The 16,373-nt window shown below is 51.2% G+C and overlaps 1 protein-coding gene across 4 annotated transcripts; it reads left to right on the top strand.

Moving 5' to 3' along the window:
- Positions 1-1,404: 1,404 nt before the first annotated feature.
- Positions 1,405-5,513, top strand: UBA52 (ubiquitin A-52 residue ribosomal protein fusion product 1). 4 transcript variants are annotated; one of them, XM_033198830.1, is made up of 5 exons: positions 1,405-1,543; positions 3,247-3,357; positions 3,629-3,715; positions 5,143-5,245; positions 5,329-5,513. In XM_033198830.1, exons 2-5 carry the CDS (start codon positions 3,255-3,257, stop codon positions 5,420-5,422), a joined length of 387 nt encoding a protein of 128 aa, XP_033054721.1. In that variant the 5' UTR covers positions 1,405-1,543; positions 3,247-3,254; the 3' UTR covers positions 5,423-5,513. The 4 variants fall into 4 exon arrangements, with proteins under 4 accessions (XP_033054721.1, XP_033054720.1, XP_033054723.1 ...); XM_033198829.1 differs by having other exon boundaries at positions 3,244-3,357; XM_033198832.1 differs by having other exon boundaries at positions 1,471-1,521.
- The last annotated feature ends 10,860 nt before the right edge of the window (positions 5,514-16,373 follow it).

Below are 16,373 nucleotides of genomic sequence, written 5' to 3'. Positions count from 1 at the left end.
TCTGTACTCAGCACTTTTGTATTTTTTATTTATTTATTTTTTTGGAGACAGCATCTCTTTGTTGCCCAGGCTGGAGTGTAGTGGTCCAATCATGGGTCACTGCAAACTCAAACCCCTAGGCTCAGGCAATCCTCCAACCTCTTAAGTAGCTGGGACTACAGGTGTGCACCACCACACCTGGATAATTTAAAAAATTTTTTTTTTTTTTGTAGAGACAGGGTCTTGCTGTTTTCCAGGCTGGTCTTGAATTCCTGGCCTCAAGTAATCCTAACTCTTTGACCTCCCAAAGTGCTGGGATTACAAGTGTGAACCACGGCACTCGCCCTGGCTCTTTTTTTTTTTTTTTGAGATGGAGTCTCACTCTGTCGCCCAGGCTGCAGTGCTGTGGCATGAACTCGGCTCACTGCAACCTCCACCTCCCGGGTTCAAGTGATTCTTCCTGCCTCAGCCTCCTGAGTAGCTGGGATTACAGGCATGCGCCACCATGCCCAGCTAATTTTGTATTTTTAGTAGAGATGGGCGTTCTCCATGTTGGTCAGGCTGGTCTCCAACTCCCGACCTCAGGTGATCCGCCCGCCTCTGCCTCCCAAAATGCAGGTGTGAGCCACCGGGCCCTGGCACTTTTTAGCCACCCACAAATCTGGATCCTACATTGAAAAGAGACCCTGCCGGGCGCAGTGGCTCACGCCTGTAATCCCAGCACTTTGGAAGGCCGAGGCGGGCGGATCACCTGAGGTCGCGAGTCCGAGACCAGCCTGAACAACATGGAGAGACCCCCGTCCCTACTAAAAACACAAAATTAGCCGGGCATGGTGGCGCACACCTGTAATCCCAGCTACTCGGGAGGCTGAGGCAGGAGAATTGCTTGAACCCGGGAGGCGGAGGTTGCGGTGAGTCGAGATCCCGCCATTGCACTCCAGCCTGGGCAACAAGAGCGAAACTCCGTGACAAAAACAAAAGACCTTGAGTCCCGCTTGGCACCTTTTGTCAGGCACCACCACCTTTCTGGTCGAATGCGGTAGTCCCGTCAGCTCTCCCTGCTGCTATCCTGAAATCCATGCAGGCACAGCGGCCGAGAGCTTTATAACAACCGATTCCAGGTGTTAGGTGCTTTCCCAGCCCCGATTCCTGCGTCCTGGACCCGCAGTCCTCTGCTTAATACCTTTGCTTTATTAGAAAACGTTCTCCTCTCCTCCGTTCAAGTATTCGCTGAGGGCCCGCCAAGCGTCAGCGGTTGTCAGTGGCCCAGAGGCAGCCGGCGCAAACACCCAGAGAGGTGCAATCATCTCCTCTAGTGACTCGGCGGGCGGGGGCCATACCCGGAAGCGGGTGGGCGACGCTCACCCACGTGCGCTGCGGCTTCGTTTGCCAGCATCCAAGATGGCGGCAGAACGGGGCCCAAGGCGCGGCGCGAATTGTGACGCAGGCGTCCGGCGTGCTCCGTGCGCAAGCGCCTTCGGCGGAGATTAGGTGGTTTCCGGTTCCGCCGTCCTCTTTTTCTTCACCGAGGCGGCTGAGCTGGTTGGTGGCGACGGTCGTGCGGGTGCGCGCTAGTCCGAGGGCGGGTGGGGGCCTGCGGGAGGCCGCAGGGGCCTGGGCGGCAGAAGAGGTGGCCCTGAGCCGGCTCATGCGGGCCAATCTCGCCGGGGTAGCTGGGCAGGGCTCTCGAGGTCGCGACTCCGAGTCCAGACCTGGGCCCAGGAGGCGAGCGCCGTTTTGGAGAGGAGCCTGCGTGCTCTGCCTGCCAGCGTGACCCCACGAGGCCTCGGGCGGGAAGGCGTCCTCTGGGCAGATCCGAGTTAATGAGAGAGGAGTATTGAGCGTGTAGCGTCAACTCTGCCCGTCACTGCGTGTTTATACTTTGGAAATACTAAATTCCTTGAGCTGAGTCTCCATACCTGGCTCCATTACTACGTCTGTAAGGAGGGGCTGGTGGTAGCGTCTGCCTTTTAGACTCTTCTTTAGACTATTTGTGTTTTTTTCAGGAGTCTCGCTCTGTCGCCCAAGCTGGAGTTCAGTTGTGCGGTCTCGGCTCACTGCAACCTCCACCTCCCGGGCTCGAGCGATTCTCCTGCCTCAGCCTCCCGAGTAGGTGGGATTACAGGCGCCCGCCACCACGCCCAGCTGATTTTTTGTGTTTTTAGTCGAGACGGGGTTTCACCATGTTGGCCAGGCTGATCTCAAACTCCTGACCTCAAATGATCCATCTGCCTCGGCCTCCCAAAGTGCTGGGATTACAGGCTTGAGCCCCTGCACCCGGGCGATTCTTTATGTTTTTAAGTCAACTTTTATATGTAAACAATGCTTGGCAAGTGGTTGGTAGATACTAAGTGATGTTTGTGGTTTGGGGTCAAGACAAGAAGTGGGGTCTGGAGAGTTTTGGCGTAATTGAGAAGGAAGCTAAGTGCTGGGTGCCCCAGCTTGGAGTTAGAGAGGAGAGAGGCGGCCGGGCGCGGTGGCTCAAGCCTGTAATCCCAGCACTTTGGGAGGCCGAGACGGGCGGATCACGAGGTCAGGAGATCGAGACCATCCTGGCTAACACGGTGAAACCCCGTCTCTACTAAAAATACAAAAACTAGCCGGGCGAGGTGGCGGGCGCCTGTAGTCCCAGCTCCTCGGGAGGCTGAGGCAGGAGAATGGCGTAAACCCGGGAGGCGGAGCTTGCAGTGAGCTGAGATCTGGCCACTGCACTCCAGTCCGGGCGACAGAGCGAGACTCCGTCTCAAAAAAAAAAAAAAAAAAAAAAAAAAAAGAGGAGAGAGGCTGCGACAGAAGGCGTGTGTGTTGTAGGGGATGGCTTCCCATCCAGGCTAGCAGCAGGAGCACTGCCTGTGGAGGAGCTCAGGACATGGCTGTGGTGGGAGAGGGTGGGACGGTTCTCAGGGAAGCTGGATCTGGCAAGATGATGCCAAAGGGTATTTATTCCATCAGGAGATACTGACGAGTCCTTCCACTGCTAAGCCTAAGGAGAATAACCACAGTCTGTGTTCCTGAAGAGCGCCCATGCAGTCAGGAGGGTGGAGGATATGTAGTCCTTAGTTCAGGACATGTGTAGACTCCAGGTCAGGGTGTGTGAGAAGCTTAGTAGGGCCAGGCTTGGAGGAGTGGAAGGAAGACAGGTACTGGGGCAGGACCAGTTGGGCTCGGTGCAGGCAAAGGGATAGCAACTGGGGTGTAGGCACCTGAGCTTGCGCCACTCAGGCATGCATTGCTCACCAGTCTATCCTGCCTCCCTTCCTCCAGCAGACGCAAACATGCAGATCTTTGTGAAGACCCTCACGGGCAAAACCATCACCCTTGAGGTCGAGCCCAGTGACACCATTGAGAATGTCAAAGCCAAAATTCAAGACAAGGAGGGTGAGTCGGTACTGGGTGTGGGGGCTCTGGCTATGGACTGGGAGTCCCTCTCTGCCCAGGGGAGTTTCAGTCCTGTGTGGGTTGGTGCTGGCTTTAGACAGACCTGTTTTGCCCTTGCTTCTCCATGTGATCTGAAGAACGTCTGTTATCTCTACCTCAATTCCCTTTTGAGAGACTGGGGGTAGTGGGGGTAGTGCTGGAACTCCCCTGCTGGGGACACTGCCAGTAGTATGCTCCACAGAGCCTCTAACTGAGCCTTCCTCCCCCTCAGGTATCCCACCTGACCAGCAGCGTCTGATATTTGCCGGCAAACAGCTGGAAGATGGCCGCACTCTCTCAGACTACAACATCCAGAAAGGTACCAGGGTTGGGGTTGCTGGGCAGGGACCCAAGATCCCCAGGTCCTAGGAAAAGAGCATTGATGGCTCCAATCGGGTCGGGGAGCAGTTCAAATGACTTGTGTTTTTGTTTTTGTTTTTGACACGGAGTCTCGCTCTGTCGCCCAGGCTGGAGGGCAATGGCCGGATCTCAGCTCACTGCAAGCTCCGCCTCTCAGGTTCACGCCGTTCTCCTGCCTCAGCCTCCCGAGTGGCTGGGACTACAGGCGCCTGCCACCTCGCCCGGCTAGTTTTTTGTATTTTTTAGTAGAGATGGGGTTTCACCGTGTTTGCCAGGATGGTCTCGATTTCCTGACCTCGTGATCCGCCCGTCTCGGCCTCCCCAAGTGCTGGGATTACAGGCTTGAGCCACCGTGCCCGGCCGACTTGTGTTTTGTTTAAAATAATGGGACTGGGCACAGTGGCTCATGCCTGTAATCTCAGCACTTTAGGAGGCTGAGGCGGGTGGATCACCTGAGGTCAGGAGTTCCAGACCAGCCTGGCCAACGTGGTGAAATCCTGTTTCTATTAGAAATACAAAAATTAGCTGGGTACAGTGGCTCAGGCCTGTAATCCCAGCACTTTGGGAGGCCGAGGCAGGCGGATCACAAGGTCAAGAGGTTGAGATCATCCTGGCCAACATGGTGAAATCCCACCTCTACTAAAAATACGAAAATTAGCTAGGCATGGTGGTGCATGCCTGTAGTCCCATCTACTCAGCAGGCTGAGGCAGGAGAATTGCTTGAACTTAGGAGGCAAAAAAAAAAAGTCATAATGTGAATTTTTTTATCACTGCAATAAGAAAATTAGTGTCACTTGTTGGAGTGACAAGAATTCAGTGTCCTTTTTTTGTGAGACAGTCTCACTCTGTCACCCAGGCTGGAGTGCAGTGGCGTGATCTCTGCTCACTGCAACCTTCGCCTGCCGAGTTCAAGCAATTCCCCTGTCTCAGCCTCCCGAGCAGCTGGGATTGCAGGTGCCACCACGCCCTACTAATTTTTTTTGTATATTTAGTAAAGACAGGGTTTCACTATGTTGGCCAGGCTGGTCTCTTAAAGTGCTGGGATTACACGCGTGAGCCACTGTGTCCAGCCTAGACTTCAGTGTCTGACCTTGCCCGAACCACTTAGAAGTCGCCTTCCATATTAGAAACCCAGGTGGATACCTCAGTTGGCATATGTGTCTCAGACTCCCCCAGGGCTCATGGTCAGGGCTGAGATGGAGATTTCCTGGGGCAGGCCTGGCTGGGACAGTGTATCTTCCACACGTGGAACACTCGGGGGATCCCGACTTGGTGTCCCCATCACACTTGAGAAAGCACCAGACTATAGGCCCTGGAGGGCCCTGCCCCTCTGACTGAGGAGCTAGGGCTGGGCTCAGTCGCTGTCCTTCTGGCTGTCTCCTGCAGAGTCCACCCTGCACCTGGTGTTGCGTCTGCGAGGTGGCATTATTGAGCCTTCCCTCCGCCAGCTTGCCCAGAAATACAACTGCGACAAGATGATCTGCCGCAAGTATGTGTGTTCTGGTGCTTGGGGGGCTGTGGGGGCTGCCAGAGTAGGGGTATGCCCTCATCCGCCCCCCTGTCTCTCTGCAGGTGCTATGCTCGCCTTCACCCTCGTGCTGTCAACTGCCGCAAGAAGAAGTGTGGCCACACCAACAACCTGCGCCCCAAGAAGAAGGTCAAATAAGGCTCTTCTTTCCTTGAAGGGCAACCTCCTGCCCAGGCCCTGTGGCCCTGGAGCCTCAATAAAGTGTCCCTTTCGTTGACTGGAGCAGCAACTGGTGTCCTCATGGCTGGTCTGTCCAGGGAGGTGGCTAAAGAGTGGGCATCTCCCTTAGGGACTCTACTCAGCACTCCATTCTGTGCCACCTGTGGGGTCCTCTGTCCTAGATTCTGTCCCACTTGCATTGGTCCCTGTCCTATGCCCCTGACTCTGGATTTGTCATCTGTAAAATTAGAGTAAAAACCTCAGTCCTTCATCCTGGCGAACACGGTGAAACCCCGTCTCTACTAAAAACACAAAAAAATTAGCCAGGTGTGGTGGTGGACGCCTGTAGTCCCAGCTTCTCGGGAGGCTGAGGCAGGAGAACGGCGTGAACCCGGGAGGCGGCAGAGATTGCAGTGAGCCCAGATCGCACCACTGCACTCCAACCTGGGCGACAGAACGAGACTCCGGCTCAAAAAAAAAAAACAAAAAACAAAAAAAAAAAACAGTCCTGTAATTGGTGGGACTGAGGATCAATTTTGTCATTGCTGGGATCTGTCAGGCACTTTGAGGTGTCCCTCAGGCCTTGGCCCTGAAGTGCCTAGGTATGTGGAGATAGGTAGAAAATTAGGTACACCCAATGGTGTAGAACATTGGTTCTCAAATTTTTTTTGTTTTATAGAAATGGGGTCTCACTGTGTTGTCCAGGCTGGGCTTGAACCTGGGCTCAAGCTATCCTCCCACCTCAGCCCCTCAGTGTTGGGATTACAGGCAAGAGCTGCCATGCCTGACCCAGTTCTCAGTTTTTTTGTGTTTTTTGTGGTTTTTTGTTTGTTTGTTTTGTTTTTTTTTGAGACGTAGTCTTGCTCTGCGACCCAAGCTGGAGTGCGGTGGCGCTATCTCGGCTCACTGCAAGCTCCGCCTCCTGGGTTCATGCCATTCTCCTGCATCAGCCTCCTGACTAGCTGGGACTACAGGTGCCTGCCACCATGCCCGGCTAATTTTTTGTATTTTAGTAGAGACGGTGTTTCACCATGTTAGCCAGGGTAGTCTCGATCTCCTGACCTTGTGACCCGCCCGCCTCAGCCTCCCAAAATGCTGGGATTACAGGTGTGAGCCAGCGTGCCTGGCCCAGTTCTCAGTTTTGAACCTGAGGCCGTGACATCACTCTCGGTCTGCAGTCAGTGCTCTGCCTCTTTAAGAAGGGCAACCCTTGGTGTTTTCCCCTTAAGGTCACCCAGGCTGGAGTGCAGTGGTGTGGTCATGGCTCCCTGTACCCTGGAACTCAGGCTCGGGTGATCCTCTCTCCTTTGCCTCCCAAGTAGCCAGGACTACAGGTGTGCACACCACCACGCTCAGATAATTTGGTGTTTTTAAAGCTTGTAATGATTAGTAGGCCGAAGCGGGCAAATCATAAGGTCAGGAGTTTCTTAGATGTGTTGGGGTGAGCAAAGACTTAATTCCTGTTGTATTATTTACTGATGTAAAATTTTGAGACAGGGTCTCACTGTCACCCAGGTTGGGGTGCAGTGGTATGATCATAGCTTGCTGCAGCCTTGATCTTCCAGGATCTTGCCTCAGCCTCCTGAGTAGCTGGGACTACATGCTTGTGCCACCACACTCGGTTAATATTTTGTAGAGATGGGGTCTTGCTACGTTGCCCAGGCTGGCTTCAAACTCCTCAACTTAAAAGCCTCTTGTTTAGTTTTGCTTTTTTATCACTTTTTTTTTTTTTTTTTTTTTTTGAGATGCAGCCTTGCGCCCATTGTGCAGGCTGGAGTACAGTGGCGCAATCTCGGCTCACTGCAGCTTCCACCTCTTGGATTCAAGCAGTTCTCCTTTCTCAGCCTCTTGAGTAGCTGGAATTATCGTGTATGCCACCATGCCTGGCTAATTTTTTTTTTTTTGAGATGGCGTCTCACTCTGTTGCCCAGGCTGGAGTGCAGTGACCAGCTCTCAGCTCACTGCAAGCTCCGCTTCCCGGGTTCACACCATTCTGCCTCAGCCTCCCGAGTAGCTGGGATTACAGGCGCCTGCCACCTCGCCTGGCTAATTTTTTTTTTTTTTGTATTTTTAGTAGAGATGGGGTTTCACCATGTTAGCCAGGATGGTCTTGATCTCCTGACCTCGTGATCCGCCCGTCTCGGCCTCCCAAAGTGCTGGGATTACAGGCTTGAGCCACCGCGCCCGGCCTAATTTTTGTATTTTTAGTAGAGATGGGGTTTTGCCATGTTGGCCAGACTGGTCTTGAACTCCTGACCTCTTGTGATTCACCTGCCTCGGCCTCCCAAAATGCTAGGATTACAAGCGTGAGCCACAGTACCTGGCCTTACTGCGTTTTTTTTTTTACAGACATGGTCTTGTTATGTTGCCTAGGATGGTTTTGCACTGATTCCAAGCAGTTCTGCCTCAGCCTTCCAAAGTGCTGGGAATACAGGGGTGAGGCACCTTGCTGGCCCGTTTTCAGTGTCGGTGAAGCCAGCGCATGGCCAATGATGCATGCTAGCGAGGGGTGAAGTTGGTGGGACTTTCTGGGCCACTTTGGGGACTTTCACAAAAGACCCCCGTGACTCAGGGTTTTGAGTTTGTTTTTTTTTTTTTTGGAGACAGAGTCTCGCTCTGTCGCCCAGTCTGGAGTGCAGTGGCGCAATCTCAGCTCACTGCAAGCTCCGCCTCCTGGGTTCACGCCATTCTCCTACCTTAGCCTCCTGAGTAGCTGGGACTATAGGCACTCGCCACTATGCCTGGCTAATTTTTTGTATTTTTAGTAGAGACGGGGTTTCACTGTGTTAGCCAGGATGGTCTCGATCTCCTGACCTTGTGATCTGCCCACCTCAGTCTCCCAGAGTGCTAGGATTACAGGCGTGAGCCACCGCGGCCGGCCCTGAGTTCTTAACCAATGGAGTGAAGGATTCAAAATTAACCACTCCAAGGGGGGACTGAAAGAAGAATCACTCTTGATGGACAGAAAGGGGAGGGAGTAACAGTGCCAATGAGCCCTAGCCACCAGAGCCAGCAATGGCAACCCTTCTGGGTCCCCTTCCAGCACGTGGAAGCTTTCGTTTTGTTCAATAAACTGAGCTGCTGCTCACTCTTCCTGGTCCGTGGACTCTGTTTAAACTGTTAACACTACGAAGGTCCTCTGCTTCATTCTTCCAAGTTAGCGAGACCAGGAACCCATCAGCAGCAAAAACTGGCTCATCGTGGGGGCTCACCTGGGATTTCCAAAGCGGTAACATTGGACCTCTTTTGCTTGCTACTCTGCTCTATTTTACTTTAGAATTTAGGACAAACACCAGGCACCTGTCGGCCGTTTAAAAACAAGCAGCGCGGCCGCCGGACTAACGACACAAGTGTAAGGGTTTCTGAGAAAGGGCTAACAACTCCCGTTTTGCCTAGAAACCAGTTTCCACTTTCTCTACATCTTCTGGGTTGAACCAAGGGCTGGCCAAGGGTGGAAAACAGTATCCCTGAGCTCCCAGTACCGCCCGGTCGAGATGATGGTGCTGTGTGAAACCTTTGTTAAACAGCCGCCCACATGTGCTTCACCCACCCTTCTAGAGCCATGCGTCCTGGATCCAAACGTCTGTAGGGAAGACTCTTGAGACCCTGTCTCCAGGATTCTCTCTATCCCGGGATGAAAACCCTCTGGATTAGGAATCTAAAACAATTAGGATGGCAACCCTCAGATCCATGTTCCTGATGTCCCATGGCTTATTTATTTATTTTGAGATGGAGTCTCATTCTGACGCCCAGGCTGGAGTGCAGTGGTGCGATCTCGGCTCACTGCAACCTCCACCTCCAGGATTCAAACAATTCTCCTGCTTCAGCCTCCTGAGTAGCTGGGATTACAGGCACGTGCCACCACACCTGGCTAATTTTTGTATTTTTAGTAGAGACGGGGTTTCACATGTTGGTCAGACCGGTCTCTGTCTCCTGACCTCATGATCCACCCACCTCGATCTCTCAAAGTGCTGGGATTACAAGCGTGAGCCACCACACCCGGCCCCCATGGCTTATTCTAATGTAGATGGGCAACAATACAAATATACAGGACCTGTTCCTCATATTCGATACCCAAGGCAACACCCAGGACAATATAGTGTGTGCCAATGGTCACTGGAAGGCTTAGGCCTTTTTTTTTTTTTTTTTTTTTTTTTTGAGACGGAGTCTTGCTCTGTCGCCGGGGCTGGAGTGCAGTGGCCGGATCTCAGCTCACTGCAAGCTCCGACTCCCGGGTTCACGCCATTCTCCTGCCTCAGCCTCCCGAGTAGCTGGGACTGCAGACGCCCGCCACCTCGCCCGGCTAGTTTTTTGTATTTTTTAGTAGAGACGGGGTTTCACAGTGTTCGCCAGGATGGTCTCGATCTCCTGACCTCGTGATCCGCCCGTCTCGGCCTCCCAAAGTGCTGGGATTACAGGCTTGAGCCACCGCGCCCGGCCGGCTTAGGCCATTTTCTGTCATCCCCACCTCACTGGGAACCATATCACCTATCATCTCTCTTGTTTGGGATCAGCAATCCGAACTGTGGAGTTCTTCCATTTGGGGTACCACTTGCATTTGTGGGAGTTAAGTAATATAATAGACCATCGACAGGGAGATTAAAAGTCGTATTCTTATGATGGAAAGTTGGGACAAAAGGCCTTAGTACATGAGATGCCATTTCAGCCTTGGCCCAATGCCCCGTTGCCCCCCCAGCTTAAAATTGCTATGTCTATGTACAATCTTTAAGGAGTTCATCTTACTGGGAAGATGAGGGAAGTATAAACTATAATACCATCCTGCAACTGCATCTGTTTTGTAAACGAGAAGGCAAGTGGAGCGAGGTACCATATGTTCAGACCTTCTTCTCATTAAGGGATAACCCACGATTTCGTAAGACATGTAACCTGCACCCCACAGGGAGTCCTTAAAGTCTATACCCCATACCCAGGCCTCCCCACGGCTCCTCCTACTAATGCTGAACCCCCTCTGGCTTCTACAGCCCAAAAGGGAACAAAGAGCCTTCAAAGAGCCAAGAGACCCCATTGGCCCCTGGCTATGTTCTCTTCAGGCTGTAAGAGGGGAATTTGGCCCAACCCGAGTACATGTTCCCTTTTCCCTCTCTGATCTAAAGCAAATTAAGACAGACTTAAGAAAGTTCTCAGAGGACTCCGACAGATACATAGATGTCCTACAGGGTCTGGGACAATCTTTTGACCTTTCCTGGAGAGAGGTAATGTTAGTGCTTGATCAGACCCTAACTGCTGATGAGAAGAATGCTGCTTTAACAGCAGCCTGAGAGTTTGGGGATACCTGGTACCTCAGTTAAGTAAGTGATAGAATGACATGAGAAGAGAGAGCGGTTTCCTACTGGGCGGCAAGCAGTCTCCAGTATGGATCCCCACTGGGACCCTGACTCAGATCATGGGGACTGGAGTCACAAACGTTTACTGACCTGTTTCCTAGAAGGGTTAAGGAGAACTAGGAAAAAGCCCATGAACTATTCAATAATGTCTACCGTAACCCAAGGGAAGGAAGAAAAGCCTCTTGCCTTCCTCAAAAGACTGAGGGAGGCCTTGAGAAAGTATACTCCCCTGTCACCAGATTCCCTCAAAGGCCAGTTAATTTTAAAGGACAAATTTATTACTCAGTCAGCTGCAGACATTAGGAAAAAGCTCCAAAAATTAGCCTTGGGCCCCGAGCAAAATTTGGAGGCATCATTAAACCTGGCAACCTCGGTGTTCTATAATAGGGACCAAGAGGAACAGGCCGAAAAGGAAAAGCGAGATAAAAGAAAGGCTGCAGCTTTAGTCATGGCCCTCAGACAAACAAACCTTGGCAGTTCAGAGAGGAGTAAAAAATAGAGCAGGCCAATCGTCCAGCAGGGCTTGTTATCAGTGCAGTTTACAAGGACACTTTAAAAAAGATTGTCCAGTGAGAAATAAGCCGCCATCTCACCCATGTCCACTATGCCAAGGTGATCACTGGAAGGCACACTGTCTCAGAGGATGAAGGTTCTCTGGGCCAGAAGTCCCCAACCAGATGATCTAGCAACAGGACAGAGGGTGCCTGGGGCAAGCGCCAGCTCGTATCATCACCCTCACAGAGCCCCGGGTAAGTTTAACCATTGAGGGCCAGGAAATCGACTTCCTCCTGGACACTGGTGCAGCCTTCTCAGTTCTACTGTCCTGCCCTGGATGGCTGTCCTCAAGATCTGTTACCATCCAAGGGATCCTGGAACAACCTGTAACCAGGTGTTTCTCCCACCCCCTTAGCTGTAACTGGGAAACCTTAATTTTCTTGCGTGCCTTTCTCATCATGCCCGAGAATCTCACACCTTTACTGGGGAGGAACATACTAGCCAAAGCAGGAGCCATCATCTGTATGAATACTGGGAACAAAACATCTATCTGTTGTCCCCTACTTGAGGAAGGACTCAACCCTGAGGTTTGGGCATTAGAAGGACAATTTGGAAGGGCAAAGAACACCTGTCCAGTCCAAATCAAACTAAAAGACCCCACCTCTTTCCCTTACCAAAGACAATACCCCCTAAGACCTGAAGCTCAAAAGGGATTACAAGGTATTGTTAAAAATTTAAAAGCCCAAGGCCTAGTAAGATGTTGTAACAGCCCCTGTTACGACCCCAATTCTAGGGTTACAAAAACCAAACAGTCAATGGAGGTTGGTGCAGGACCTCAGGCTCATGAATGAGGCCGTAATTCCTTTATACCCAGCTGTACTCAACCCTTATACATTACTCTCTCAAATACCAGAAGAAGCAGAGTGGTTTACAGTCCTGAATCTTAAAGAGGCCTTTTTCTGTATCCCTCTACACCCTGACTCTCAATTCCTATTTGCCTTTGAGGATCCCTCAGATCAAACATCTCAGCTCACCTGGACAGTCTTGCCCCAGGGATTTAGAGATAGCCCTCACCTGTTTAGCCAAGCATTCGCCCAATATTTAAGTCACTTCTCGCACCCAGGGACCCTAATTCTTCAATATATGGATGACTTATGTCTAGCTACCTGTTCGGAGACCCTGTGCCATCAGGCTACCCAAGATCTTTTAAACCTTCTAGCTGATGGAGGTTACAAAGTATCTAAATCAAAGGCCCAGCTTTGTTTACAGCAGGTCAAATACCTAGGGCTGGTTTTGGCTAAAAGAACCAGGGCTCTCAGCAAAGAACGTATCCAGTCTATACTGGCTTATCCTCACGCTAAGACATTAAAACAGTCGTGAGAGTTTCTTGGAATAACCGGCTTTTGCTGACTGTGGATCCCCAGATGTGGCGAAATGGCCAGGCCACTTTACACTGTAATTAAGGAGACCCAAAAAGCTAACACTCATTTGATAGAATGGGGACCAGAGGCAGAGACAGCCTTCAGAACCCTAAAACAGGCCCTAACACAAGCCCCAGTTTTGAGTCCAGCTACGGGACAAAATTTCTCTTTATATGTCACAGAAAGAATGGGAATAGCTCTTGGAGTCCTTACCCAGACTCGAGAGACTACCATACAGCCAGTAGCATACTTGAGAAAAGAAATTGATGTGGTAGCAAAGGGTTGGTCTCATTGTCTACGGGTGGTAGCTGCAGTGGCCATTTTAGTATCAGAGGCCATCAAAATAATACAAGGGAGAGACCTCACTGTATGGACTACTCATGATGTAAACGGCATGCTAACTGCTAAAGGAGATTTGTGGCTGTCAGACAATCGCCTACTTAGGTACCAGGCCTTATTACTTGAGGGACCAGTGCTTCAGATGCGCACTTGTGCAGCTCTTAACCTGGCTTTTTTCTCCCAGAAAACGAAGGACCAATAGAACATGACTGTCAACAGGTCATAGCCCAAACTTAGGCTGCCCGGGAGGATCTTTTAGAGGTCCCCTTAACCAACCCTGACCTCAACCTATATACTGATGGAAGTTCATTTGTAGAAAAGGGATTATGAAGGGCAGGATATGCCATAGTTAGTGATAAAGCAGTAGTTGAAAGTGGGCCCCTTCCCCCAGGGACCAGCGCCCAGTTAGCAGAACGGGTGGCGCTTACCCGAGCTTTAGAGCTGGGAAAGGGAAAAATAATAAATATGTATATGGACAGCAAATGTGCTTATCTAGTTCTACATGCCCATGCTGCCATATGGAAAGAAAGGGAGTTCCTAACCTCCGGAGGAACACCCATTAAATACCATGAAGAAATTATGAAATTATTACAAAAACCCGGCTGGGTGCAGTGGCTCACACCTGTAATCCCAGCACTTTGGGAGGCTGAGATGGGCGGATCACAAGGTCAGGAGATCGAGACCATACTGGCTAACATGGTGAAACCCCGTCCCTACTAAAAATATAAAAAATTAGCCAAGTGTGGTGGCGGGCGCCTATAGTCCCAGCTAGTCGGGAGGCTGAGGCAGAAGAATGGCGTGATCTCAGGAGGCAGAGCTTGCAGTGAGCTGAGATCGCGCCACTGCACTCCAGCCTGGGTGACAGAGCGAGACTCCATCTCAAAAAAAAAAAAGAAAATTATTACAAAAACCCAAGGAAGTGGCAGTCTTGCACTGCCGAGGCCATCGGAAAGGCGAAGGAAAGGAGGCAGAAGGAAATTGCTGGGCAGACATCAAGGCCAAAGTTACCACAAGACGGGACCGCCCATTAGAAACACCTATGGAGGGACCCTTGGTATGGGATAACCCCCTTCAGTAGACCAGGCCCCAGTATTCCCCTGCGGAAACGGAATGGGGACTTTCACAGGGACATAGTTTTCTCCCTTAGGGATGGCTAGCTACTGAGGAGGAAAAGGTGCTCATACCCGCAGCTAATCAATGGAAAATACTTAAAACCCTTCACCAAACATTCCATATGGGTATTGAGTACGCCCATCAAATGGCCAAATCTCTGTTCACTGGACGAGATCTCCTTAAAACTATCTAGCAGATAGTCAAGGCCTGCGAAGTGTGCCAAAGGAATGACCCCTTGGTCCATCACCAACCCCCTCAGGGAGAACAAAGGACAGGCCACTACCCTGGAGAGGACTGGCGGTTAGATTTCACTCATATGCCTAAGTCACGAGGACTTCAATACTTACTAGTTTGTGTTGATACCTTCACGAATTGGGTTGAAGCCTTCCCCTGTAAGACAGAAAAGGCCCGGGAGGTAATCAAAACCCTGGTCCATGAAATAATTTCTAGATTTAGACTTGCCCGTAGTTTACAAAGTGATAATGGCCTGGCTTTCAGAACCACCATGACTCAGGGAATTTCCAAGGCGCTAGGGATACAATATCATCTTCATTGTGCCTGGGGACCACAATCCTCAGGGAAAGTCAAGAAGATGAATGAAATACTCAAAAGGCACCTAAGGAAATTAACACATGAAACTCACCTCCCATGGCCTGCCTACCTTCTTGCCCATAGCATTATTAAGGATCCGAAATTCTCCCTACAAGATAGGACTCAGTCCTTATGAAATGCTATATGGACGGCCTTTTCTCACAAACGACCTCTTACTTGATCGAGAAACTGCCAACTTAATCAAGGACATAACTTCTTTGGCTAGGTACCAACAAATCCTTAAGACATTACCTGAAGGATGTCACCGAGAAAAGGGTAAAGCATTGTTCCATCCCGGGCATCTAGTATTAGTCAAGTCCCTCCACTCTACCTCCCCATGCCTAAATCTATCCTGGGAAGGAGGATATTTAGTTACCCTCTCCACTCCAACTGCAGTCAAGGTGATTGGAGCGGAGTCTTGGATCCATCACACCCGAATCAAACCTTGGACGCAGCCTGAAAACCCACAGAATCATTAGTTCGGGAATCTAAGAGTCAGCCAGACAAACCTTCTTATACCTGTGAGTCATTGGAAGACCTACGTATCCTCTTTCAGAAGGAAAAACCACAGGAAATTAATCAGTGCTCATAAGTTCTACCTCAGTTCTTGTTTTAAAAACAGAATGTGGCCGGGCGCGGTGGCTCAAGCCTGTAATCCCAGCACTTTGGGAGGCCGAGGCGGGTGGATCACGAGGTCAGGAGATCGAGACCCTCCTGGCTAACACGGTGAAACCCCGTCTCTACTAAAAATACAAAAAAAAAACTAGCTGGGGCCGGGCGCGGTGGCTCAAGCCTGTAATCCCAGCACTTTGGGAGGCCGAGACGGGCGGATCACGAGGTCAGGAGATCGAGACCATCCTGGCTAACATGGTGAAACCCCGTCTCTACTAAAAAATACAAAAAACTAGCCGGGCGACATGGCGGGCGCCTGTAGTCCCAGCTGCTTGAGAGGCTGAGGCAGGAGAATGGCGTAAACCCAGGAGGCGGAGCTTGCAGTGAGCTGAGACCCGGCCACTGCACTCCAGCCTGGGCGGCAGAGCCAGACTCCGTCTCAAAAAAAAAAAAAAAAAAAAAAAAAAAAAAAAAAAAACTAGCCGGGCGCGGTGGCGGGCGCCTGTAGTCCCAGCTACTCGGAGGCTGAGGCGGGAGAATGGCGGGAACCCGGGAGGCGGAGCTTGCAGTGAGCCAAGATCGCGCCACTGCACTCCAGCCTGGGCGACACAGCGAGACTCCCCTCTCAAAAAAAAAAAAAAAACTAGCCGGGCGAGGTGGCGGGCGCCTGTAGTCCCAGCTACTCGGGAGGCTGAGGCAGGAGAATGGCGTGAACCCGGGAGGCGGAGCTTGCAGTGAGCTGAGATCTGGCCAGTGCACTCCAGCCTGGGTGACAGAGTGAGACTCCGTCTCAAAAAAAAAAAAAAACAGAATGTACTCTAACATTCTATCTTTCCTTGCCTTTGCCCAAGTCTTAACCTTTTCCCGTTCAACCTCTTCCCCAATCTTGAGGGAATTATAAACATCTCCTCCAGGTTTTTTTTGTTTTGTTTTGTTTTTGAGAGGGAGTCTCGCTCTGTCGCCCAGGCTGGAGTGCAGTGGCCGGATCTCAGCTCACTGCAAGCTCCGCTTCCC

The sequence above is a fragment of the Trachypithecus francoisi genome, unplaced genomic scaffold (assembly GCF_009764315.1).
Source record: "Trachypithecus francoisi isolate TF-2019V2 unplaced genomic scaffold, Tfra_2.0 Lachesis_group5, whole genome shotgun sequence".
Lineage (NCBI taxonomy): Eukaryota > Metazoa > Chordata > Mammalia > Primates > Cercopithecidae > Trachypithecus > Trachypithecus francoisi.
This window is presented reverse-complemented; position numbering and strand designations above follow the sequence as displayed.

Bases quoted from the DNA above. Each gene is read 5' to 3' on its own strand.
- UBA52 (XM_033198830.1), top strand. From the start codon at position 3,255: ATGCAGATCTTTGTGAAGACCCTCACGGGCAAAACCATCACCCTTGAG. The intron at 3,358-3,628 runs GTGAGTCGGTAC...CCTCCCCCTCAG, and splicing joins CAAAATTCAAGACAAGGAGG to GTATCCCACCTGACCAGCAG. The intron at 3,716-5,142 runs GTACCAGGGTTG...TGTCTCCTGCAG, and splicing joins AGACTACAACATCCAGAAAG to AGTCCACCCTGCACCTGGTG.